Source organism: Chionomys nivalis, chromosome 25 (assembly GCF_950005125.1).
Source record: "Chionomys nivalis chromosome 25, mChiNiv1.1, whole genome shotgun sequence".
In the NCBI taxonomy this organism is placed as follows: domain Eukaryota; kingdom Metazoa; phylum Chordata; class Mammalia; order Rodentia; family Cricetidae; genus Chionomys; species Chionomys nivalis.
Window position 1 is genome coordinate 6,726,866 of NC_080110.1, and position 26,436 is coordinate 6,753,301.

A 26,436-nucleotide genomic window follows, 5' to 3' on the forward strand; every position below is an offset into this window, starting at 1 on the left:
AGGGAGACCCAGGAGCAAATTATCACCAGTGCTAAGTGACTTCAAAGGCCTGGTCTCTGGTGGGCACCACATTTGATCTAATTCTTCGGCCCCTTCCGCGTGAACAGACGCCTGGAAGGGCATTCCGTCTGCAGCTGACCTCACAACCCAAGAGTAACTGAGGTTCCCATTCAGGCATCTTAATAACTGCTCAACACACACACCGTTCAGCAGGGAGGCGATGCGAGCGAGCAATCTTCTCCAGCGATGATCTTCAGAGACTGGGAATTACTAGAAAGTCAGTTCTCCTTCTCTAAAGGTCACTACGAAAATTATAACAGAAAGCGCTTGTTGGATAATAGACGGCCTCTCTTGCAGACCTCAACGCTCCGGGGATATGTTTGTTCATCCGCTGTAATTTAGCAGCAAACCTCTTTCACCCAAGGAAAGTTTTACATTCCCCTAAATGATGTGTCTGCCACAGGACAACGATAAAAAACGGGGCCATAAAGAAAACTGGTGATAGATTACAACGTGATTCAGCAGCTTCGCAATAACCTTATGGATGGAGAAACAAGAGAATCCCCTGAGCATCCAGGCACCCGGGAACTCAGTCATCCAACATCCACTGAGCCTCTAGTGGCAGGACGAGCTACGTTAGACGCCAGGGTGAAAGCATCTGTGCCATTCAAGGTTGTGCGATCTATGGGGGGGGGACACGCAATAGACAAATAAGCAATGCCAGCAGGATAAAGAAAAGGAAGTGCCAACAGAAAAGGGAGACTGTCCAAGAGAGGCAGGGCAGACTGCCGACCTTTGAAGGTTGTTTCCAAGGATACATAAAAGATGAAGTTAGGGGAAAATTAGGGGGTTGGAAGGTAATAGAGAAGAAAATAGCTCATGCGGAGCCACTGAAGCAAGAAAGCAATCAGCACACAGGCCCAGAGTACACAGATTAAAGTTTGTATTGGAAATGTTCAAAATTAAGATTAGGAAATGCCGTGAACAAGAGCACAAACGGAAGCCGGGAGAGATGGCTCGGCAGTTAGGAGCGCATTCTGCTGTACCAGATGATCTGAGTTTGGTTCCCAGGACCCACAATGGATTCTGAGACACAGCAGACATCCCTTGCTCTCTTCTCACTGTGGGCATGTGACCAGTGTCTTCAGCAAAGTGAAAGCAGACAAGATTAACACAAAGATGAGTAGCCTTCCTAAACACACAAATAACACTGAAAATAAATCATGGACTAATCCCCATTCACAACTGCCTTGAAATAAGAAAACAGTATAGGCTAGTGGCTGGTTTTCAAAGAATGAAATATAAATAGCCAATAAACATAAGAATATTCAATATGGCCTAAGAATAGTCATGTGAGAATTCTGAGTGCTTGTGAGAAATCGCCAAGAAAACGAGTCAAGAGTCTTGTGACCTCGGTTTCCTCAAAAACACGGAATTGTTCTTGGAATGCCATTTCATGCCTCTCCCCGCAGGAGTGGCATAGAGGAGTAGGTTGACTTCAGATTATCCAGTACAACTGGCTATTGTTATTTACATGCCCCCATGGAAAACCAGTGTTTGCACGTGCAGCTCGTCCTTGTGATAGAACACCCCACTCGTGGGACTCTCCGCTCAGTATAAGTTGTCTGGTGATCTGAATAAAGCTGGTTACCGCATGAGACTTCAGTCCGCCTCATTTATTGCCTCCAGTCTCCCAGGTCCCATGCCCTCACTAGCCACCCAAGAAATAAGAATTTAAATACAATAAGATTCCATCATCTCAGAACAGCAGTTACTTAGAAAACAAACACACCAGGTGTGATGGTGCACACCTTTAACTCCAGCATTTGGGAGGCAGAGGCAGGTAAACCACTGTGAGTTCAAGGTCAGCCTAGACTACACACCGAGTTCCAGGGCTATATAGTGAGACCGACCATAGCCTCCAACTAAACAAAACAAATGCCGCAGAGAATGAGGGCACAGGGGAACTTTATACATGGATGGAGGGGATGTAAGCTAAACCAACCACTAAGGAAGTGTCCCAAAAAACCGAAATAGTAGATAAGCTGTGGACCCAACCTAGGTGTCCAAAAACATAGTGGATAAAGAAAATGAGGTTATGGATACACAATGGAATTATTCTCAGCTCTAAAGAAGGAAATTATGTTTAGAAAAAATCTGTGTAACTGGGCATAATCATAGTAAGTGAATTAAGTCAGTCTCGGGACACACTTATGTTTTCACTTGTAGGACCTAGCTTTTGTTTGTTTTGTTTTTCGAGACAGGGTTTCTCTGTAGCTTTGGGACCTGTCCTGCAACTAGCTCTTGTAGACCAGGCTGGCCTCGAACTCACAGTGATCCACCTGCCTCTGCCTCCTGAGTGCTGGGATTAAAGGTGTGCGCCACCACCACATGGCTGATTTTTTTATAGACACACAAATGTATTATGTATTTGTAAATGGCACGGACGTCCTAGAAGAGAAACTTCATGGGATAAAGGGGACCAAGCTGAGGGGACAGGGGTGGTAAGGGCAGGGGCAAGGGGTTGGAGGGAATGTGCTCAATACAGCAGATATTTATATCAAAATGTCCTTACATAAAACAGCATCATGTGCAATGGATACAATAATAATAATAAACATGACACAATTTCCAAGAAATCTGGAATATTTGGAGACCAACCTAAGAATACAGAGTAGAAGTTGAGATTTAAAGCAAACAAAGTATTTCAGTAAGACACACATTTTCTATATAGAAAATTCCCCGAATCCACGGAAAGAGATAAAATTCGAGAACAAAAGGCATTCAGAACTCTAAATAAGCATGACCACAGAACAACCTCTCCACACCACATTAAAGGGACTAAAAGAACGAAGAAACGATACGAATGCTGAGAGAGAAAACGGGGAACCAAATCAGAATACGATCACCTCTCAACAAAACCCTGGAAAGCCAGCTAGCAAGAAACAAAAATACCTCCAACCGGAACTGCTGTATCCAGCAAAGCTGTCTTTTAAAATTGACAAACAGGGACATTTCAAGAAAAGCACAAACTAAAGCAGTTCATAGCCACGAAGCAGGAGGGTGTGTGTGCGCGTGTGCACGCATGTGCACATGTAGGTATGTCCACATGTGTGTGGAGGCCTGAGGCCAATATCAGGTGTTCTACTTGATTGCTTTCTACCTTATTTTTGGGAAGGGTTGTATCTCTATCAACCAGGAGTTCAAATCAGCTACACTGGCTGGCCAGCAAATCATCGGAATCCTCCTGTCTCTGCCTTCCTGGGGCTGAAATCATAGAAATTATAGGCTTTTTTGCGGGGGTTGCGAGGAACAAACTCCAGTCCTCATATTTGCAATGACTGAGCCCACCTCCCCAGGCCACCCCGAAAGCTGTTTTATCAACCTCCTCGCAGTAGAAAAAAAGGCAAGCAACGAGTTTGAAACCAAAATTTTTTTTTCAAAAAAATTCAGAAATTTTATTGTCTTCAAAATTTGTTTAAACAGTATTCCAAGGCAAAAAAATAACACATGTAAATTATAAATACAAAAGGTCTTCAAAGAGCATAGAACACATGATACAAACCGTCTTCACATATACAAAAGCCAATGTTCTGCTATTTTTCACATAGAGGACAGCCAAGAAAGGGCTCAAAGCACTCATCCGCAGGCTGCAAGCCAAGCCTTGTCGCCAGCCCCGAGAGCTGTTATAAGCCATCTCCTTCCTTGTGTTATTTTGTCTTCCTCTCCACTTTAAGACAAAGATCAAGGCTTTTTAAAAACTGTGTTTACTATTTCACGCCCAGCTGAAGAACGGATGAGGCACTAATGCTGTCTGAGAAGCAGTTGGCTCATTCTCGCCAAGTTCTAAGCAAGACAACTATTCAGATACTTATATTTATAAATATTTTCATTTTCACTTATCACATCTGCTTAAATCACAGTAAGTGTGTAAACCAGTTCCTCAACCCACCAACCAAAAAACGTAAAAAAGAAATGTCCAAGCTTCTGTCCACTCCAATCACAGCTCCTGAAATGCCAATGAAGCCCAGGGCACTGCAGTGCTTGGCTAGCGTGTCTGAGGCCCTGGTTTCAATTTTCGGCACCACAAAGAAACAGAAACTAAAATGCATGAGTGGATTTTTCCCTCTGCCCACACCACAGCTAGTAATAAGTACTGACAACAGAAACAGCTTCACTGACTATCTACGATTAATGCCAGTACTCACTAATTCCTATATTGCAAAATAAGATATTTGATTTTGTATTTTATATGAAAACTACATCTATTGCTGCTGGGCTGTGGGGGCGCATGCCTTTAATTCCAGAACTAAGGAGACAGAGGCAGGTGGATCTCTGTGAATTCAAGGCTAGCCTGCTCTACAGAGCGAGCTCTAGGGCAGCTAGGGCTGTTACACAGAGAAACCTTGCCTTGAAAAACCAAAAAAAAAAAAAAAAAAAAAACCCACAAACCCAAAAACTACATCCATTACTAATTTATCTCTATTGTCCTTAATAGTATTTCTGGGGAAAGTGATCAGATTTAAGCTTCAAGTAAAGATCCTAAAAGGAGGTTAAAAACAAAACTCTTAAGCTACTTAGGAGTGTGGTGCAGGAGGACCACAGGAGCCTGCGTAATACAATCACTGCGCAATACAATGAACCCTCATTTCCCAGGAAAATGGGTCCTGGGGGATGGGGGGATACAGGAAGCAAGAAAGAGAAAGCCATCTTCTTTCAGCGTCTCGGGGAGTTCTGTGGAACTGCACAGAAACCATGAACTCTTGAAAGTCAAAAAGAGAATAGCACTGATAACACTGGCCCAGAAGTAAACAGATTTACTATTTCACATTTCATTGACTTACTGACAGCTATCTATGGGACAGAGGGTTAGGACAGATCAAGCAAAAAGTAAAAAACAGAGACCAGACATGGAAGTGCACAGCTTCAGTCCCAGCACTGGAGAAGCAGAGGCAGGCAGATCTCTGTGTGTCGAGGCCAACCTGGTCTATGGAGTGAGTTCCAGGACAGCTGGGACTACACAGAGAAACCCCATCTTTAAAAACAAAACAGTGTGCAGGGTGGTGCCCAATTCAGACAACGACAACCAGAGTCCAGCTACACACAGGCTGTCACTGGCTACAGAGAGCTCTCTCTAACGTAAGACTCTAGCTCACAGAAGGACCTGTTGAAACACAGCACTCACCGAGTTATCGAAACAAGCAATGCAGACCGTGCACAACGACACAATATTTTAAAGCAAATTTAAAGAGTGCAAATAAGCAACATGATTGTATTTGGAAAGCCATACCCCTGGGCATAAGTGTGGCTCAGAAACTGACCACCATCACCTTGTGGCATAGCCTGCATAGTGAATGACAGCATCAACATACAATCCCTTCAAACGGTTCTCATGAATTCTGCCAACCACTTTGAATGCATCAAGGAAGAAGTTTACCAATGGTGTGACAATGTCCATATTTACATTTCATTTCCATGCTAAGAACAAACTGTTAATAACAATGATGACGATAAAAAAAAATGAGAGTAAAAGTGTGCTCGCTGTGGACACGGCCAAACTGACATTACTCAGCCAGCCACAGACACTTTCGTTGTGAGCACAACACCACAATACGATTCACAGCATTATAAAATGTTGGTGTACTGAGTATCAATTCTCTTCCAATTCAAAAGTAAGGAGCTGACTGCATTAACACTTGGGCACCTTACTCTAGAACCTGTAAAATGTATAAAATACCAAGGTTATCAACAGTCACATATGTGCGGAAGTCAGGGGACACATGGATTTTCTTGAGGTTTGTTCCATTCGTGTAGAAGGTCTGTGAGGACTCCCCAGTGACAACATTCCACCACTGTTCAGAGAAAAAGAAAACCTTCATTAGATTGGTGACTCCACCATATGGCGATGTGCAGCGCCAACCAGCTCCTTTACCCCACTCCTCAGCCACGCAGTGAGCAGGCGCGCACCTGAGGGTTACTGCTCAAGACTTCACCAGCCTTTGCTGACTGACCTGGTGATGGCCTCACAGCCGTGTCTGCACCACTGCCTATGCAAGGCCTACAAGAAGAAGCAACGGCCACTAGAGAGCTAAGTAACAGAGTATGTAGGGAAGGGTTGGTTGGGGCTGTCTGCACGTCTTCTCCTTAGAATAGGCGCATGACTGTTTCCCTACACGAAGACACCCTTCTGGAGCCACGGTCTGTACCCCAACAGATATACACCCCGACTGCTCACAGTACAGACGAGGAGGGAGAGTGGTCCTCCTAGAGAACCCTTTTCACCAGGGGTGATGCAGGCTGCTATGTGACAACCTATGCTGAAAACCAACCACCTCCAAAGTAGGTGCTCTAACCACATCCTTCCTCTGCTCTCCCCCACCAAATTCACCAAGAGTTGAACACTATCCTTACCAAATGGTGTTCACAAACTTACTATCCTATTTCAGAGCTAAACTGAGGGCAGGAGACATCACACGTGAACATCAGGAGCGCCACACACACAACAATTTCTCGCCTCTGTGCTCGGGACAGAGCCTAGCCCTCAGCCTTGCCATGGGACAGGCGTGAGTATTTTCTTTACTCTCAGTAGTCAGACCTGGCAAATGTGTGCGTCACAGGGCTTGGTAAAGCTCACTAAAGCAGCACAAACTCCTGAAAACAGCACTGTAAGCAAAAGCACAAGAACACAGTCCAGCCCAAGAGAACGTGTTTCCAGTGACTAGGGCTCGGAGAGAAACCGAGTTCATTCCTGAGAGAATCCAGACTCAGGACAGTGGGGACAGACAGCAGAGGAGGAACAGTTTCTGACTTCCACATGCAGTGTCCGTCCGTCCATCTGTCCAACTCCCACATCATTAAAAGGACTTTACGGCAGCCACTGGTTCAATATGGACTGGAAATACAAAATTTCATAGCAGCAAGCTCAGGATTTTCAGGGTGGTGAATTAGTCAATAAGAGTCTATAGTTGTAGACACAGGCCATCAGAGGTTTCCCCAAAGGCACAAAATGTGCGACAGCAAGTCTGATCCTCATGTCACAATCACTTTAGGTGAGGATGCATCGGGTTAAACCCATCAGTGACAATAACCATGACGATCTGATGCTGATGGTGAACAAGCCTGAGCATGGACGGCAGCAAAGCTATAGAACATCTGTACTATGGCACATATGAGCATTGCACCCATCTTACAGACAAAACCACCTTGGGAAAAGTCACAAGACTAGTAGTGAGGGGCAGAGCTGGGGTCTGAACTCAGGCAGGCTGTCCCAGGACCCACTCCCCAGTCATAACAGTACTCTTCTGGGTAGAATATACCTTCATTTATGACCCCGTATTCCACATTTTACATCAGCCTTGGCCTTCATGGTAGGAATTCATATGAACTTGTCATTCCAACAGTCAGTTTTCTATGGCATCCACGACCCCAGTGGAAGCCAAGTGATATTATGTTTTCATCTATAATAATTTTGAGAGGTAAGAACATTTTAGCTACTAGACACCTAGTATCTTACTGGCACTTAATTTACATTGCTCAGATTTTAAAGTAAACAGATCCAAAATGCCTAATTTCTTGGCCGCTCTAGCAGCTGTCTTCTTACTCCTAATTTGTTCTGTGCCTTTGGATGGTGTCATTAGCATGCTGGGTAGATGCGGGCTGGGTTATAACATAATTAGTTTAACTGTGCTAGTAATCAAACAGAAGGCAAAGCGCTGATTGTAGTCTATGTCAATACATAGACTACACAGACAGGCATAGCTTCTTCCAGCCTCGAGACATAACCTCTACAGTTCAGCAGCAGACCCGTCCTTCTACTTTGTATCAGGGCTGCTCACTGACCTTCGCAGTACCCTAAAAGCCAGACACGGTTATGCAGAGTTGTTTCAGGGAGCCCAGAGATTCTAGAACTTGGTGTCAAGGCTGGGCAGTTGCGTTATCAGCAGCTCTCAGCTTCCAACACAGAGACAGCAACATCTCTCCTCTAAGCACCATCCTCCGAGCTCAGAGTTTACCTTTACACTAGAAGACAAGCAGCATTGATAGCCCAGGAGCAATGGACGACTGAATGAAAGGGTGCCCCAAAAGGTGCCCATTAACAAACACAGCATTAGGAGGCCATTTCCAACACAGGCTGCAGAGGTACCTTGCACAAATTGAAAAAAACTCCCCTCATTTATCTTTTATAAGCCAGATGTTTATGCAATACTGTGGACCCTTTATAACAAAGGCTTCACCCACACACATCTGAACATCTGTACTGTGAGGTAATGAGATAATCCTCACTTGGCTGTTTTCAGGAAGGAACAACCGCCTCACAAAATCTTGTGAGATCGGTTGTCAACGACACAGCTTACAGAATGCCCAAGTGGTCAGCATGATGTGCAGCATCCTTTTCCAACATTCTGTCCATCCCTCTCCTTTCTGCCTCCACTTACCCCCTGCAAACTTCTCTCAGGCCCCTCCTAGGCTTTAGGGACTTTATTTTCCATTTCCTTCCTGTATGGAACATTAGCCAGCACTAGGAAAGGACAAGCCTTAAATGTGTGCCACAAGACAGCAGCCACTGAACATAGTCTTACTGAATGGATCCATGAGATAATAAATGACATCAGAACCCTATAATATGCCTAAGCCCAGACCCCAAGAGTCACTACTGAGTATGCACAAGCCAGCTTGTTAGAGACAGCGGAAGGGGCACTGGCCCTTGGAGCTACTAATCACCGAGTTTTGGAAAGGTGATGAACTCCATGAGAATCAGTCTTGCTCATCTATAAGCCAAAGGGAGTAAAACTCTGCCATCACAAAGCTGACTAGTGTGCTGGCAGAACCCGAAGTCCACAGATAACAAATGATACGCTGCTACTGTTATATCAGAAAGACAATTTCACAAATACATTTTTCAAGTAATTCCAACCGAAATATTTACTGCTGTGTGCCACAGGAGATGAAGCTGGGCCGTGCAGGCTCAGATGGAAGATGAGACCCCCACATTGCTACTGCTGTCAGCAAAGACGCTGAGAGACGTGGGAAAAGCAGCCTTCCAGATGTCAGCCACCACTGCAAAGCAGTTGTCCTACTCTGCTGGGTGACAGGACACCCAGCTGAAGAACACCGAGTGAGAACCACTTCGAGGGCGACGCAGGCTGCTCTTTCCTCACACGGCCTCGGGTAACGCTTACCTTAAGATATCCGCCAGCAGAGACAAGCATTTTGCTGTCGGGAGAGAAGCAAAGGTCGGTCACCCAGCCTCCATGGGTAGCAGTTCCTTCCTCTACTGAAATCGGAGCACACAGATGAAGAAGCTGGCCATCTGAGACATTCCATATCTAGATAAACATGATACATGATTCATTAGTGGGGTGACCCTGAAGGTTTACCAATTTCAAAGTATACATACAAATTATCTGCGATATATCTGCAAATCTTTCTTTAAAATCAAAAAGAATAGCATTATGGATCAGAATTCTATCAATTTCCAGTGAATGAGGAGAGAAAAGCAGGCAAGGTGCACACATCTCTAAATTCTAGCTGCTCAGGAGGCTGAAGAAGGAAGATTTTGAGTTCAAAGCCAGGGCAACGTAATGAGACTCTGTATCCAAAAACTAAAAAATTAAAGGAGGTGTTTATCATTGAAATTCTAGACAATGTGTGGATCAGACAGATCAAAGCAGAGGAATTGTGACATTCCTGGAAGGCCTGGGAGACGCTCCAGCCCTGCAAATCCAAACCCTCCAGATCCTCTTCATTACACTGAACCTCCTGAGTGTTAATGCCTCTTCTTGAAAGCAAACAAACAAAACCAACAAAACCACCACCAGAAATAAAGACATTTTCCTCAAAATTACTGGTTCCAAGGCTGCAGAGATGGCTCAGAAAAAGCACGGGCTACTCTTCCAGAGGACCCAGGTTCAATTCCCAGCACTCACATGGCAGCTCATACATAGACAAACCCCCATACACATAAGAAAGAAAAATTTACAAAAAAAGTAGTTGTCAAAGCAACATCCCCGGAGCTCAGGCTTTTCACTTCCTCACAATTCTTCTCACCCCCCCCCCAAGTAGTCTGGTTGTCTTTCCATGGTTTCTGTCCTTCTACAGCGCACCACACTTTCAACACTAGCCTTTATTTCCAGACACAAGAGAAGAGCGTGTCCTAGTTCTCAGAAAACTGTTTTCTAGGTGACGCTGGAACAGTTTACATCTGCACCTTCACAAGTTCAGGGTGATAAAAACTGGCTGCTCACTTGGACTCCGCAATGGAAATGTGAGCCTCAGGACACCTGCATTAACAAAGACAGTCCATCGAGGACCGCAACAACCCCCAGAAAAATGCTGACTAGTGGGTAGGGGTCTAAAAACATCTCTACTTTGAACAATGAGAAGAGCAGTTTGAAATTCATGTATGAACCAATGATTTACAAAATTCGTTTCTCTAAATTCTGCCACAAAAAAGAATCTTTAGCTATCACTAAAAATTAATACAAATCTTTCACAAACAGCAGAGAACAACTACAAATATCTATTCACCTATGTAGGAAACATCTGTGTAACACTTTTAGTTTTGTTTATTTTTTTGCGACAGGGTCTTACTACATAGTCCGGGCTGGCCTGGAACTCATATAGATCAGGCTGGCTTCAAATTGAGATGCACCTGTCTCTGTCTTCTGGGTGTTGGGATTAAAGGTGTGCATTAAAGGTGTGCACCAGCATGTCACCTGATTTATTTAACTCTGAAATGTTCTTTCCTGCTGTGAAGGTGCCTAGAAGTATGGTGTCCCCAGAAACGAAGCAAAGAATGCTCCATCTAACCAAAACCCCAGGACCTGTGCATTCCTATCCAGTGGGAAGCTGCTGTGATCCCAGGACTTAGACAGGAAGACCTGGAGTCAGTCCAGGCAAGCTTAAACAGTTCATTCAGGTCAGTCTAAGATATACTACAAGATTCTTAAAGACACATCAAACAAACCACCTCAGCGTGGGAAGAATGCCAGCCCGAGCTAAAGGAGAGATGCTATCGCGGGCAGCGCACCCTACCCTGATTTCTCCATTGTCATCTCCAGTTGCCAAGAGGATGCCATCCAGAGAGAAGGCAGAGCAGCGGACACAGCCGGTGTGACCCTCCAAGTCATGGAGAGGGGAAAGCAGTTCAAAACTCCAGATCTGGAAGGCAATTAGGAATGGTAAGCACACTCTTCCAACACCTACAATGCCTGATCTAAGTGCTACACAGCCAAAAAGTCAATCGCATGCAAGTTAGAACATTTGGTGCTGCATGAACGTTCACAAGATGCCCAGATCCAACCTCCTCCTTGTCAAGTTCTTGGGGCTTCTCTTTAATCAACTGCTCAAGAACCTGACCCACCTTTCTTATCTTTGTATTAATGCTCACACATAGAACAGAGAATCAGTTCAGAACAGTTTACAGGGTGAGGCAGACAGTGCACTCTCCTAAACGCTTGTGGCCTAAGGAAGCCCACAGCTTCTCCAGCTTCAGATTCTGAACTTGTAAAATGGGGACAATGCCCTTTCCCCTCCAATGTTCTATGATTCTGCTCTGACCACTGAGCCAGGACCCACTGAACGGCTGTGTCAGGCACTACCAACTAAGAACTTGGGGTGTGAGACGAAGCAGACACAGCCCCCCTTTCCCTGACGTCTATAGTTTATCAAGGAAGCAGGCTCAGGGGCACTTGGGAACAGCTAAAATGCTGGAAACTCTGAAGGGAGAGCAGCTAATGATGCCTGAGAGCCAGAGAAGGCCTCACTGAGGAACCATCAAGAAGGCAGGTCTAAAATGAGGTCACAACTTGTACACCAAGACGGAGGTGGAGGTAGACAGAGAATAGCTGAAGAGAAAGGTGGCGATGGTCAAAGAGCTTGCCTGAAAACCAGCACAGATAGGTGGATCACGAGACCTTAGGCGGTAGCAGGAAGGATATAAAGTGAAGGAGCTGCCCAGGAAGTTGCCCACCAGTCAATAGGGAAGAAAGTACGGTCTTTGGAAACAAGGAAAAGCAGATGGAACTAAAACACTGAGCAATGAACAACAGCACAAAGACAGCTAGATCATGACGTCATTAACAAAGATGGGGAAAGAGAAGGGAATGGAGTGCTGAGAGGCCCCAGCTGGAAGCACAACTCAGAGAATGTCAGAAGTTTCCACTCACACACAGTGAATACAAACTCTGCTCACGCTCCTTCCAAATATTTTTACTAAACGTAACATACAGCAGTCTATTTGATTAGTTATAAATAAAAAATCATTTTTCTTTTTCTTAATACTGTAAGAATTAAGAATTTGAGAAATTAATCTTTTTCTTAATCTAAACTCTCCATAAAGGAAAATCAGAACTATTAAATGATCTATCCAATGCCAGACGAATGTTAATAGGCATTCTCCCAAAGCTGTAACCTCGAGCCTTTAGCTCAGCTTCTATGTGTGCAGACTTATGACATGAAGATCAAGTGAGATTACAGGAGCGCAGTTCCTAGCACCGCATGCCCTAAATATGAGACGGATGTCATCAGATGACTCAGCCAGGGCACTGGCCTCACCAGCCCAACAACCCAATTTCAAGGAAAAAGATGGATGCAGCCACCTGCATCTGTAAGTCCAGCATTCTTGTGACAGGGTGGAAGGCGGAAACTCTGGAAGCTCCTGGCCCTAGAGTGCACAGTACAGCAAAAGCAGAAATAATGGGAGACCCTGCCTCAGCAAGGTGGCAGGAAAGGACCCACTCCAAACAGCTGCCCTCTGACCTACTTACGTACATATGACTCACACAGGCTCCTTCTCTCCCTCTCTGCCACATGCACACACAAAATAATAAATGAATAAATTCTTAAAAATACATATGATACAGGTACGTGAACAGAACCTGTCACTCTCCTGCCTTATCCACTGGACTCATAATACACAAGCAACACTGCAGACGTTCAAGCGGCTGACCGACCTTTGCAGTCTTATCGGCAGAGGTAGACGAGAACTTGGCGGCGTCAGAGGAAACATCACAAGAAAGCACTGCACCCTGATGGCAAAGGAAGTCTCTTTCTATTCTTCCAGTGATGATATTCCACACCTTGGGGGTAGAAAAGATTAGGTGACACTTTTAAAGACATTTTTGTCGTGCATGATGGAATTCAACTGTAACCCAAGGGAAGGGTGAGCAGAAGTTCTACAAGTTCAGGGCCAACTTGGGTAACAGGGTACTTTAAGAAAACAAAGGAGCTCAGGGGTAAAGTGCTCACTCAGCCTATGGAAAGTCTCCCATGTGATTCCAGAATATTCCAAAACAAGGAGAGGGAGGGGAAGGGAAGGAAGAACACCTTGAAATGTGAGGGGACAGTGAGGTGGCTGGAGAGACAGCTCAGCAGTCAAGAGCATTGGCTGCTTTCCCAGAGGACCTGGGTTTGGTTTCCAGCACCCACAAGGTGGCTCACAACCATCTAACTCCAGGAGATCCAGTGCTTTCGGCCTCTGTGAGGACTGCATGCACTCAGTGCACAGACACACATGCAAGTACTCATACACATAAAAATAAATCTTTTTTTAAAGAACACAACTAGCTAAAAAACATACATGTAAAACAAGTTTTAGAGCAGTAAGTTCTCGTCTAAGCTTCCCTTAGTGTACGCGCTTACAGACACACGGCGGAGGCAGGGGACTGCAAGGAAGGAAACCAGGCACAGTACTCAATTGTGAACATTCATGGGCTTTAAAGCCACCACAGTGTAATTATTGCAACGTCAGCATGTCTTCTTTAAAAGGACAACCTGAGGCTGGGTGTGGTGGTGCACATGCCTCTGAGACATGGCCAGCCTGGTCTACAGAACGAGTTCCAGACCAACCAGGGCTATATAATGAGATCCTATTTCAAAATATATATATACATACATGTATAACTTCCTTTGAAATCTGGTACTCAGGTCTGGAAAGATGACCCAGTAGCTAAGATCCCTAACTGTTCTTCAGGAGGACCTGGGTTCAGTTCTCGGCACCCAACTCACAGGCATCAACATGTAACTCCAGTTCTAGAGGACCTGATGCCCTCTGCTAGCCTCCGTGGACACCAGCCACACATGCGGTGCACAGACATACATGCAAACCATACACACAGTGAAATAAAATACATTTAAAGAATATTTTCAAAATAACTTAAACAAAAATATACTTTAAAAAATCTGGAATTCAAATTACCTTCACTGTTCCATCAAATGACCAAGAAAGCAATCTTGAATTTTTTAGAAGTCTGAAGTCCTTCACTGTTTCCTGATGACCTTGCAAAAAGATATAGTCCTCTGACTGCCAATTCCATGCCTGAATATCAAAGAAATAAGTCTGTTATAAACCTTCCCCAATTATATCCCACTGGAAAGAGATGTGTTCTCTCATCTAAAGTCTTTCATCTTCTCAGTATTTCAATCAGAGAAATAACAAAGAACATTGTCTCTGTGTTTACAAAGAGAAAAAGTTGAAGCTAATTAGCTCGACGGGTGCAAAATAAAAACACTTTTTCTTCTAAATAAAATTTGTTTTCTTCAGTTGCTTAGAGAGTAATTAAAACAACAAGACAGGAAAAAACGTACACTATGTCAGTGAGCTCACCGCCTGATTACATTTTCCAGAGAAAATTATCCCAATTACATATCTGCAGACTTACAAGCCTGGACATCGAGGGAGCCTGCAGACTCTGGCCCCTGTGACGCTCGCCCTCCTGCCCCAAAGGTCCAGGGAGTCAGACAAGCGTAAGCACAGTTCTCAAGTTTCACAAGTCTCAGACAGCCCCTAATGCAATTCTTGGAATAGAAGCAGCAGCAAAAGGCACTATGAGTTCAGATGCAGCTTGGGGAGGAGGCTCTTGGCCACAGCAAGAAGGAACAACTGAAGCCATGCCAGCAACTGTAACAAACTAAGTGAACAAGAGCATCTGAGGCACAGCAGTGACCAGAGATGTCTGCGCTGTGTCAGTACGCAGAACACCCTGCTACAGCAGAGCAACAGTGTCCACTGGCTTCTAAATTCCTGATGTCAATTAATTTAGCTAACATGTTTCCAAGTAAGGCAAATACGACTCAAACAAGGATCTGCCATGAGCAAATCTACAAAATGAGACATAAAAAGAAAAAAAAAAAATCTTTTTTTTTTTTTTTTTTTTTTGGTTTTTCGAGACAGGGTTTCTCTGTGGCTTTGGAGCCTGTCCTGGAACTAGCTCTGTAGGCCAGGTTGGTCTCAAACTCACAGAGATCCGCCTGTCTCTGCCTCCTGAGTGCTGGGATTAAAGGCGTGCGCCACCACCGCCCAGCAAAAAAAAAATCTTACACAAAGATATTAGCTACTGAAGCAAAAAGTATTGTCAAATTCAAAACAATGATTCCTTCTGAATGATTTGGCAGAGGCCAGCACTCTGCCCAAAGCATGTGTGAGGGGGTGGGGCTGCAAATAAAGCCCTGCAGTTCCAGGTACTGCTCCTGCAAAGGACTTAGACTCCACTCTCGGCACATACAGCCATCGCTAACTCCAGTTCCAGGAGATTCAGCGCCCTCTTCTGACTTCCAAAGGCACCAGTCACACACATAGTGCACATTCATAAATGCAAGGACTCACAAAATTAAACAAATGACTCTTTTTAAAAGTTTGAGTGGAGAGATGATGGCTCAGCTGCTAACAGACATGACTGCTTTCCAGAGGGCCTGGGTTCAATTTCCAGCACCTGGATAGCAACTCACAACTGTCTGCACTTTCAGCTCCAGGGGATCCAACACCCTCACAGATAGACATGCAGGCAAAATATCAACGCCCATAAAATAAAAATAAATTATTTGAAAAAAAAGCAAAGAATGATTCAACTTTTCAAAGGCAGCGACTGAATAATAATAATAAAGTTGGAAAAGTATTTGAAGACCCATAGAATCAACTAAGCAGGGCTCATGGGGCTCACAGAGCCTGCGTGGTCGGGGCTAGGCCCTCACAAACATGCTGTGCTGGTTCAGCCTGGGGTGTTGTGGGACTCCTGACAAAGGGAGAGTCATCTCTGACTCTTGCCTGTGCTCAGGACCCTGTTCTTCCTACTGAGTTCCTCACCCAGCCATGATATGAGGGTTTGTGCCCAGTCTTATTTAATCTCGTTATGCCATGTTTGGTTGATATCCTGGGAGGCCTGTTCTTTTCTGAAATGAAGCTAAGGAGGAGTGGGTCTGGGGAGAGGGGAGGAGGGGGGTGGAGAGAGGGGAGGCTGTGGTTGGGATGTAGTGTATGAGAGAAAAGAAAAAGGAAAAAAATCGTGAAAGAAACAGTCTCAGAGGTTAAGAGCATTGCCTGCTCTTCCAAAGGTCCTGAGTTCAATTCCCAGCACCCACATGGTGGCTCACAACCATCTGCAATGAGGTCTGGTGCCCTCTTTTGGCCAGCAGGCATACATACATACAGAATATTGTATACATAATAAATAAATATTTAAAAAAAAAAGAAACAGTCTTACATGTCAAAGTCCAGTGAACACAGGTAATGAGATGGCTTGCAAAAGAACATGAATCCATGAAGCAGCCCCAGCACCCCACAGGTGTGTCACTACTGACATTCTGGCTCTGGTGTGAGCGACTGTCAAACAGGGGAGGGGTGACTTCAAGCCCTTTCCTAGCAGGTTTAATCAAAGCTATAAAAGCAGTGCCAAATCTTAGGCTCTGCCACACATTGCAGCGATCTCCCGGCCCAGGCCTTGGCTCTTGGATCTCTTCCTGTCTTCTAGCTGGGGACATTCATTCAAAGCAGCAGGATCACCAGGACTAGGATCTGCTGTGTGCAAACAAGTCACTGCAGAAGAGGGACTGGAAGTGACAGAGTTCTGAAGGCGCACGGGCGGGTCAGGCGTATGCTGGGTACTGTGGTAAGGCGGAGTAACATGGGCTTTCCTGGCTCCCCAAATCATACCAAAACGTCAGGGCACCCCGTCTGACAAGGCATACCTAAGCCATTTCCACTAGGAATGTGCTGGCTCCCGCCTTTCTTTCTGTGCTTGAACAGACTTGAGGATCAATGGCTGTTCTTCATACTCTTCCAGTCTTAACAGTCTGGGCCGTGTCTAGTTCAGAGCTCCTCCTGGCTAGGCTCCCCTGCTGCTGTCTACCTCAGGAAACCAGAGAGCCTCGGAAAGGCGATCAACCGCTGTCTCAAAGACACTTTCGGACAGGCCAATGACAGCGGTGCTTTTAGCCCAGTTAACTGAATTATCTTGGTATGAAAGGTAAGGATTTACACTAGCACTCATCGACCGTGAAGGTGAACTTGGAAATGCCTACCATCAGCAATATTTGTGAGTACACACGACAGAATTTTTCAACTGCTTAAATAAAGTTCAATTTTTTAAAAAAAGCTTGCTGGGCATGCCTATAATGGAAAAACTGGGAGAGGCTGAGGAAGAAGGACCCCAAGTGTGAAGCCAACCCACACTACCTATCAAGACTCCAGCAGAGAAACACAAAAGCAGTAGTGAATAAACACTAGATTTCTTAAACCTGTAAGAACCAATACATTGCTATATACTGGGTAAGCATAGCCAATACATTATACTTCTTTTACCTCGTGGTAAAGAATCAAAAGCTACCAAAACAGGACTCAGCTCCCACAAGGTTCAGTGCTATATAGTCAGGTGGGTTTATTCTTCTAATCCTGGCAATAACATTAACTCGGCAGAGATTCCCTAAACCTTTCTCAGGTTGGGGATACAAAGGGTTAAAACCAAACTCCATCCAGCCATTTACTAACACAAAGCCAGGCATGGCAGCACACACCTATAATACCAGCATTTAGGCAAAAGAGGCAGAAGGGTTGGGGTTCAAAGCCAGCCTTGGTTACACGGTGAGCTCAAGGCCAACCTGAGTTACATTAGATCCAGACTTTAAAAAAAAATCACAGAACAAAAAAACCTCAATCCATCATTTCTTAGAAATCTCTACCAAGAGTTTCATTATAGGACCTATTAACCCTGTAAATGGTGCTTGCTGTGGCAGCACACACTGAAACTGCAACCACAGAGATTAGCACGGCCCCGTGCAAGGATGACATGCAAACTCATGAAGCCATCCCTAGTTTTTGTTTTGTTTTTGAAGAGAAAATCTCTCTGTGTAGCCCCAGTTCTTTTGAAACTCACCTTGTAGATCAGGCTGGCCCTGAACTTACAGAGATCTTCCGTCTCTGGTTCCCAAGTGCTTGGTTTAAAGGTGTGCGCCACCACACCCAGCAGTATCCCATATTTTTTAAGCCTCTCAGCCTGAGTTGCATCCCTGGAATTCACGTGATAGACGAGAACAATTTCCTGCACCCTGCACTCTGACCACCACATGAGCTCACATGGCTCCCTGAGGTGCATCTCTTAAAAGTCCTGTATATGTAAAAACCATTCCCAACAGTCCAGAAAGAGAAGATGAAGTACAACTTGTATTTTTAAAAATAGCTCTTATTCTAAAAATGACTTTTCCCTCTGGCTAAGAATATCTACAAACAGGTCATAAAACCTTATGAATTTAAGCTCAGCCCGAATACAAAGTCCCAACAGGATTTATCTGATGTAGTTAAACTTCCCCCACTTCAAAGACATCTGGAGAGAAAGAAATTATTATACGAGTTTCACAGCTAATAAAGATGCATCATGGGAGCTTATAATAAAATTTCTGTATTGAAGCCAAATTTCATTCCAATCCTACACCTTCATAAAGATACACTTAGCAAGATTGTTTTTTTAAGTAGTTTTTTAAAGTCATAGTTAAATGTTGCCACCACAAGAAACATGCACTGAATAAAACTAGGAGTATACCCCAAAAGTAGAGCACTGGCTAGGGTTGGGAGCAGAGATGTACACCTTTGATCCCAGTGCTCCAGAGGCAGAGGCAGGTGGATCTTTCTGAGGTCAAGGTAACAGGACTGAAGTAAGCCGGAGTTGCCTAGTGAGCTCTACCTTAAAAAAAGATTTCTTGAGCATTAAAAATGTAAAAAACTAAAGAAAAGTCATCCATGGCTACTTGGTAAGTTCAAATCGAGTCTGGGCCACAAAAGACCCTGCCTCAAACAATAAATCAAAACCGAGAACCAGAGGACTGGCCTGGGAACCAATATTTGAAAAATGAGTTTTACAGAGAGAATCAGATTGCATCAGAAAAGGAAAATGGAAAAGAAGAAGTAATTCAAGAGTTAAGTTTCCTTGAAACAAACTGCCAAGATGAACAAAATAATGGAAGGCACACCATCATGAAATGCACAGAGAAGATTTTGAAATCATCCAGAAAGATTTAAAACCTAGAATGATGGGGTTCACCTTTAATCCCAGGACTAGGAGGCAGAGATGGGTGGATTCTGTAAATTCAAGGCCAGCCTAGTCTACACAGCAAGTTTTAGGCCAGGCAGAGCTACATAGTGAGATCCTGTCTCAATAACACACACACACACAAATGACTTTAAATTTCTCAATATAAATTTTGGAACTTAAGGAAAAAATGAGGCAGTATCTTTAAGTTTTAAGGTGAAATAATGTCCAGCCACACAAAATCAAAGACTAAATTTTTCTCAACTATAAAACGATAGGAATTGCAGCCATGAGGAGTGATTGTGCTGCATATAATTCCAGCATTCAAGAATTGGAGGATACCGAGTTCAAAACCAACAAGCCTATGCTACATAGGGAGTTCCAGGACAACCTGGCTACATAGTAAGAGCTTAGATTAAAACACACACACACACACACACACACACACACGAAGAATCAAGAGATGGCTCTCAGAGGTTAAGTGCTGGCTGCTCTTCCAGAGGTCCTGAGTTCAATTTCCAGCAACCACACAGTGGCTCACAACCATCTATACTGAGATTTGGTGCCCTCTTCTGGCCTGCAGGCACATATGCAGGCAGAACATTGTATATGTAATAAATAAATCTTTAAAAAAAAAATTAGTACACAGTCTGCGTGGTCACAGTGATGATACTTAGGGTCTAAACACAATTCTGTCAAACTGTTGTTGACAGAGGGTCTAATAAATGGATCTGGGTGTAAATCTGCATGCACATGTGTTGAAGACAGGAAAGGAAGGAGGAGAGCAAACACTAAACCCTCACTATCGGGAAGTCAGCAACTCCCCGAGAGGAAAATTAAAAATAGCACTACAAGTATGCCATATGGAGGCATGAAAGTAAACATCAAAAGACAAGATCCCAAGGACCTAAAAATACCTAAATATCCAAAAGCCACCAGTAGTAGTTCTGAAAAATAAGAAATGGGGGAAGTCTAACCTCCACAGGAATCTCACAGCAGATTTTAAGTATGTATAGTAGAACTTAATAAAAAATGGATTTTAAAAGAATACAGAGTAAGCTCCAAGTCTCAATATATATAATTATGGCAAGCTACAATTGTTTTTGGCAAAAGTTTATTAGCACAATAAATATTCTTCTTAATAAAATCCTGTGAATTGGAGCGGGGCATGGTGGCACGTGTCTGCAATCCCAGCACCCACGGAGCAGAGACAGGATGAGAGCTAAAAGTTCAAAGACAGTCGGGGCTGCACAAAGCAAGGTCTAGGCCATTTGGTCTACACAGCAAGGCCCTGACTCAGGAAAAGAAGAAGGAACAAACAAACAAAAAAAATGAAAATAAAAGACATTACATACATGTGGCAAAAATATATTTACACACATAAATATGAATATCAAGATAGGAAGAATTCAAATGAATACTTAATTCAAAATAAACAACCTTCTCAATGAACTGCCTCATTGCCACACACACGAAAAAATATAAAACATAAATGGACTCTTGACTTTTTCTTAGTCATCTGCCTTTTAAACTACGGCTATCACAGTCAGCAACTGCAACTCCATTGCTACCAGCAGTGGCTAGGCCGCAAGAGCCGCAGTCTGAAGACATTGTTCCCTCAGGCACCGACTCTTTCTCAGCTACTAAGAGAACTTACCTAAATCGCTGTCCCACTAAAGAACTCAAGACTCAAAGGCCGAGGTAGAATCCTGCTCCCCAGAGAGGCTGAAGAGCAAGCAGCTCACTTCGCTCGCCTCCTGGCGTCCCCCAAGAACTCCTCGTGCTTCTTCTCGCCCCTCATTATAAACCCTTCTCCACCTGGCACCTCCCTACTACTCGCTGTCAGCTAGCTGCTGACTCAGCCTCAGACCACAGGTGGACTGTATTCACTCAAACACATCTTTGCATCATTAAACAAATATTCCAGAGCGTAAACAAAAGTAACACACCTTCAAATGATATTCTACAACAGACCCTTTGAACCCCATGTGGCCGGTCGGAACGCTGAAGTGACCGAGCTTAACACAGTGTTCAGTTCAGCCTCTCACCTGGATCACAGAGTCATCGGAACTTGAAATAAGCGTCTTCCCGTCGGCTGTGAACTGGATGTGCTGCACAGCTTTCCTGTGCCCGAGCCTGGAGCGGAGAACTCTGTTGTTTGGAAGTTCTATAATCTTCAAAACAGAAAACCACAAAAAATCAACACACCCCCACAGTGTATACACGCATGCGCCTTGCACACCTACCGCCCCTCCAGCCCCCATCAAGTGTGCACTAGAACGGCCAATGGCAGTAGGAACCAACAGTTCTTCTGAGTGCTACCTGAGTCGTCAAGTGACAATCTGGCCTCAACCTCCAAAATAAAAATGGCAGTTTATGATGAATAAGAAAGGACAAAAATCCTGGGTGATACAAAGCAAACTCTTCATCAAAAACAAAAACTCCCATGAGATAAAGGATGCGAGGGAGAAAGGGAATGGGGAGGCTGGGGAATAGTGCACCAGTAACAAGCCTTAAAAAGGCCAAATACAGAAATTTAGAAAGTAGTAACGGGCTGGTGAGATGGACCGGGGATAAAGTGCTTGCTGCATGAACATGAGAGCCCGAGTTTGACCCCGAAGACCACGTGGTGGAAGGACAATGCCCCCAATAAAGCCTCTGATCTCCACACCTGGACACACATACATAAAAATCTTTAAGTTGTAACACAGACTCAAAACATGGTAACTATACCAAAAATACTTTAAAGGAACTCATATGGGGGTGTGTGCATGTGTGTATTTTTATTTGCCCAAGTTAAAATGATATATTAGATGATGCTGTAACACAAGGTTCTAGAAATCTAATCCATATGTTGGGGAGAAAATAAGCCCTCAAAAAAGCAAAGGAGAGAGCCGGGCGGTGGTGGCACACGCCTTTAATCCCAGCACTCGGGAGGCAGAGGCAGGCGGATCTCTGTGAGTTCGAGGCCAGCCTGGTCTACAAGAGCTAGTTCCAGGACAGGAACCAAAAGCTACGGAGAAACCCTGTCTCGAAAAATCCAAAAAAAAAGCAAAGGAGATATTATGACTGGGGTCTTCTCAAAAGAGTGGGACAGTCAGTGTTCCTATAGGGAAAGCAGGGTAGCACTGATTGTTGATCAATTCCTTCACAGACTTATACTGGACTACGAGGCTCTGCCACTGAGGAAAGCTGCAGGAATTAGGAGATCAGACATCTCTAAAACAAAAATCACAGTATCCAAGATGTTGGATGTCTGAGAGCATCTGGAACAGTAAACAGTACTGCCGGGCAGCGCCATTTGAAATTGCATGTTTTACGAGGTGTTTTTCTTATTAGTTAACAACCTGAAAGGCAGCTTTAAAGTACTAAAACAGTAAAAACAGAAAGAGAAAGATACTGAGTTGGCAACACAAGTAAAAAGGAAAGCAAGGCCCCATTCAAAATAAATACCACACAAAAATACAAAACACGGGCTGAGAGGAAACTAAGGAAATCTGTGGTTATGCAACAATCCTGTGCTTAACAAACGGGTGTCAGACACTTGCCACAACCTGAACTGATACCCAACGCTGGAGGTGCTAAGGGAGACGGAGGATCTGACATCACCTCCTCCCCACTGTGTCCAAGCCTTTAGGCTCCTCCTGTGGAGTTATTTGACCTGGTGGACATCTGGGTAATCCCTTATGAAAAACAATCCATGGTAAAAATAAATGTGGCTAATGCCAAGGTCTCAATAAATTAGGAAACAATCCCAAAAGCCTAGGTGAGGAGAAATCAGAAGGACCAATCAAGGTTCTCTAAAAGGTTTATAACTAGATAACAAGTGCTTTTGTTATGAGCTTTGCATGGGATAAAGGTCAGAATGTTTTTATACAAAAGGATTTCTATATAATACCTTCTCTGTGTCAGTACCTGGTTCTTTTTATTTATTTATTTGGTCTTGCTGGGTAAGTTCAGGATTTCAGGAGGTGAAAACAGACACACCTAACATCAAATACAGAAATGGAGATGGGACAGTGGGCACAGCGGGCCCTGGACTGACATTCTCGAGAATCTGGAAATGATATCATATGGCTATTTCTAAGAGGGGAAATGTTTTTTGTGTAACTGGGTAAACCTGTTTAGTTTTTTTAAATATGTATAAAAAAACTAATAAGAATAAGGAACACAGAAAGCTCGAGAAGCAGCAATAAAGGTCACGTGAGGAAACACTAGCCAGGCTGAGATGGTCAATCTATGGAATGATCGCTACTAGACCACAGGAGATCGGTTTGGTGTACAGGTGTGCAATGCAATGCCAAGTATATGATTAGTTTTAAATAAACAGCGCTAGCCACAGCTCTGAGGACGAGAACTGAATACCTTAATGGATCCATCTTCATCTCCAAACGCAACATACTCAAGATGCGGACTCAGGCAACAGCAACTGACTTGAGCTTCAGGCAGGTAGTCAATCTGGCCTGTTTTCCCAGCAATGAGCTAATGAAGGAGAAGGCACAGTCAGTCATTAGCTTGTGTGTGTGTCTTTCTGCTGCTATTCTTCAGAAGACAGACTTCAATTGAAAAATAAAAGAAAGCAAGGAAAATAACCAAGAGTTCTCAGGGAGACAACAAAGACTGATCGCAAACTCGGCAGCCGCATTTAGCATTTGGTGCTCTCCTTTTATTTCACTGATGCGGCTCAGATACATTTTCATAAAATAAAAGAAGCTTTAAAAAGGTTTGCAAAGCAGCTGCTGTGCCCACCACCTGAGACACATCTGTCTGATACACCGTCTCACAGCTAGCCCCACATCCTGTCTTTTATTTCTTCACAAAGCCTGTTCCTAATAGGGTTATCATTTGTTATAATCCACTTTTCTGAAATCTTCAAAGGGCTATGAAACAGAACTGAAACAGACATTGCACATAATGATAAGTCAAAATTGAAATTTATGTACTCTGAGTCACTCACAAATCAGGATAAATTAAGATTCTTTCCTTCTTTAGGGCGGGGAGGTAGATCTTGCAGAAGAAACTTGAAAGCATGATTCGTGACACTGGACTTGCAATATTTAAACTAAGATTATCCAATTTTATAATTTTATAGCCTCTACCTAATGCTAAGGATTTTTTTAAAATCCTAAAGGGAAAAAAAGTATAGTTCCTTAGGAAGTTTCTTAGTACCTCAATTAAAAGATAAGACTGAGGAAATACTTCTCAAGCTTCAATCAGTTATCAGATACCTTTCTAACTTAGTGTTATGATCTAAAATCTGAATTATTTCTCAGCATGGCACATGCAATAAAACTGTTTCAGCTATTCTGAATATAAGGTCGATTAAGAATATGTAGCTTTTCCTTTATAACAACAGTTTGCTAAAATTCTCTGCTCTACTAGGTATTTAAAATCAAGACTAAATTCTGCAGGCTGCTGGGGAAGAAGGATCATCAACACTCTCACCTCGCTGGGGGCATTTTGTGCACAACACAGACCTGCTAAGTGAGACTGTGAAACAATGGCCTGGCTGCTGTGGGGAGAGCCAGCCTCTTTCTGATTGGATTTGTGGCTTGCTCCCTAAAGGGAACTCCTATCTGGTACTGTAAACCTGGTGGTCAAAAGCCCATGGCTGAGGAGGTCGCAGGCCCTAAGCAGGGAACCTGCTACTGGTATTTTGCTAAACAAATGTTGTCAAACTGCCTTCTGAGCAGTCTAAATATCTATTTTTTTTTTTTTTTTTTTTTTTTTTTTGGATTTTTCGAGACAGGGTTTCTCCGTAGCTTTTGGGGCCTGTCCTGGAACTAGCTCTTGTAGACCAGGCTGGCCTCGAACTCACAGAGATCCGCCTGCCTCTGCCTCCCGAGTGCTGGGCTAATTCATGCTGCTTTCAGTCCTGGTCAAAGAGGTTTCTTTTGCAATGGAAAGCAGTTAATGCAGAGACCCACAGCGAGTACAGTGCTGAGAATTAAGTGACTATCGAGTGTCAACCTTATGTAGGACAACTACATCACCCCTCCAGGGCTCTAGGAACATCATAGAAGAAGGGACCAAAAGAATGTAAAACCAGGAAATAGAGAAGTGTGTTGTAAAATGCCGTCTCCTAGATATGGCATGACCACTGCATGCATGAAGTTACAGTAACCATGGTTACCTCCATAACATCTGCATGAGATTAGCCCCTTTAACAAGTCTATTATTAATGGGCGAGGAGCTTAGGAGGCACCCCCCTCCATGAGGGTGACAGTTACCAGGGAGAGGAAGCCATCTTCTCCAGCTGTGTCACCACTGATGGACTGCCATGCTCCAGTAACTAACCCTGATCCTGTTCATGAACGCCATCTTAACTCAGTAGGACACACACACACAAAGTAGGTGAGCAACGTGTTGGAAAAGGGGGTTCAATGGGAGTGGGAAGGAGGTAAGAGAGGGTAATGGAGTATACATGATCCAAGTGCACTATACACACGTATAAAACTATTAAACAATATTTTCTTAAAAAGCTGACCGCTGACAACTAAGTATTTTCCTCCACAAAGATCAAGTTCAATACTTTTCTAATTGGTAATTTAAAAATTCGGTATTTACTTTAATGGAACTACTATCTGCCAGTTAAACTGTCCTCTCAACTCCTGCAGACACACAGTAAGATAACATTTTATAGTCAAGCAACCTCATCATCCTTTGGTTATGACAACTGTTACTGAAACGTTGCATAGTTTTGATTTTAAAAAATACAAGCATGGGAACAATGAACTTGGAAAGAACTACAATAGAGATACCCCAAGCAAAAGCTCAGTCTATTAAAAAAACAGTAAGTAAGGAATTCATATTCAAGTTCCTATCCACGTTTATCCCATAAATACAGAACACTGATCAACATATTGAGAAGATGGTGTGTGAACTTATAAAATACAAATCGGGACAAATTTAAAGATTTTTATAACTTGACTCTAAAACTCAAGGCAGTTGGAGACAAGTCACCACATACCATAAACATTGGACTCCCAGATAAGGGTCTCCTAAAATCAGATTCTGCCTTACCCTGTAACCAGCTCCCAGGCTGCTGAAAATGAGAAGGGCTTTAACAGGGACAGAATGAGCTTCAGAGAAGTGGCAAAGCTCCGTCATCTCAGAGCCAGCTGGAACTAGTCTGCCGGGC

The 26,436-nt window shown here is 43.8% G+C and overlaps 1 protein-coding gene and 1 pseudogene across 1 annotated transcript in view; one reads left to right on the forward strand and one right to left on the reverse strand.

The window, feature by feature from the left end:
* Positions 1-3,471: 3,471 nt before the first annotated feature.
* The window catches only part of Apaf1 (apoptotic peptidase activating factor 1), a 68,854-nt gene continuing 45,889 nt past the window's right edge, over positions 3,472-26,436 (reverse strand). The window contains exons 21-27 of the mRNA XM_057758085.1: positions 23,661-23,777; positions 21,344-21,469; positions 14,198-14,317; positions 12,954-13,079; positions 11,035-11,160; positions 9,180-9,326; positions 3,472-5,852 (exon numbers count right to left, since the gene is read on the reverse strand). Of these exons, the coding sequence (XP_057614068.1) occupies positions 5,706-5,852; positions 9,180-9,326; positions 11,035-11,160; positions 12,954-13,079; positions 14,198-14,317; positions 21,344-21,469; positions 23,661-23,777 (909 nt within the window). The 3' untranslated portion in view covers positions 3,472-5,705. The remainder of the gene's footprint in view (positions 5,853-9,179; positions 9,327-11,034; positions 11,161-12,953; positions 13,080-14,197; positions 14,318-21,343; positions 21,470-23,660; positions 23,778-26,436) is intronic.
* Positions 17,993-18,089, forward strand: LOC130866691 (U6 spliceosomal RNA; annotated as a pseudogene).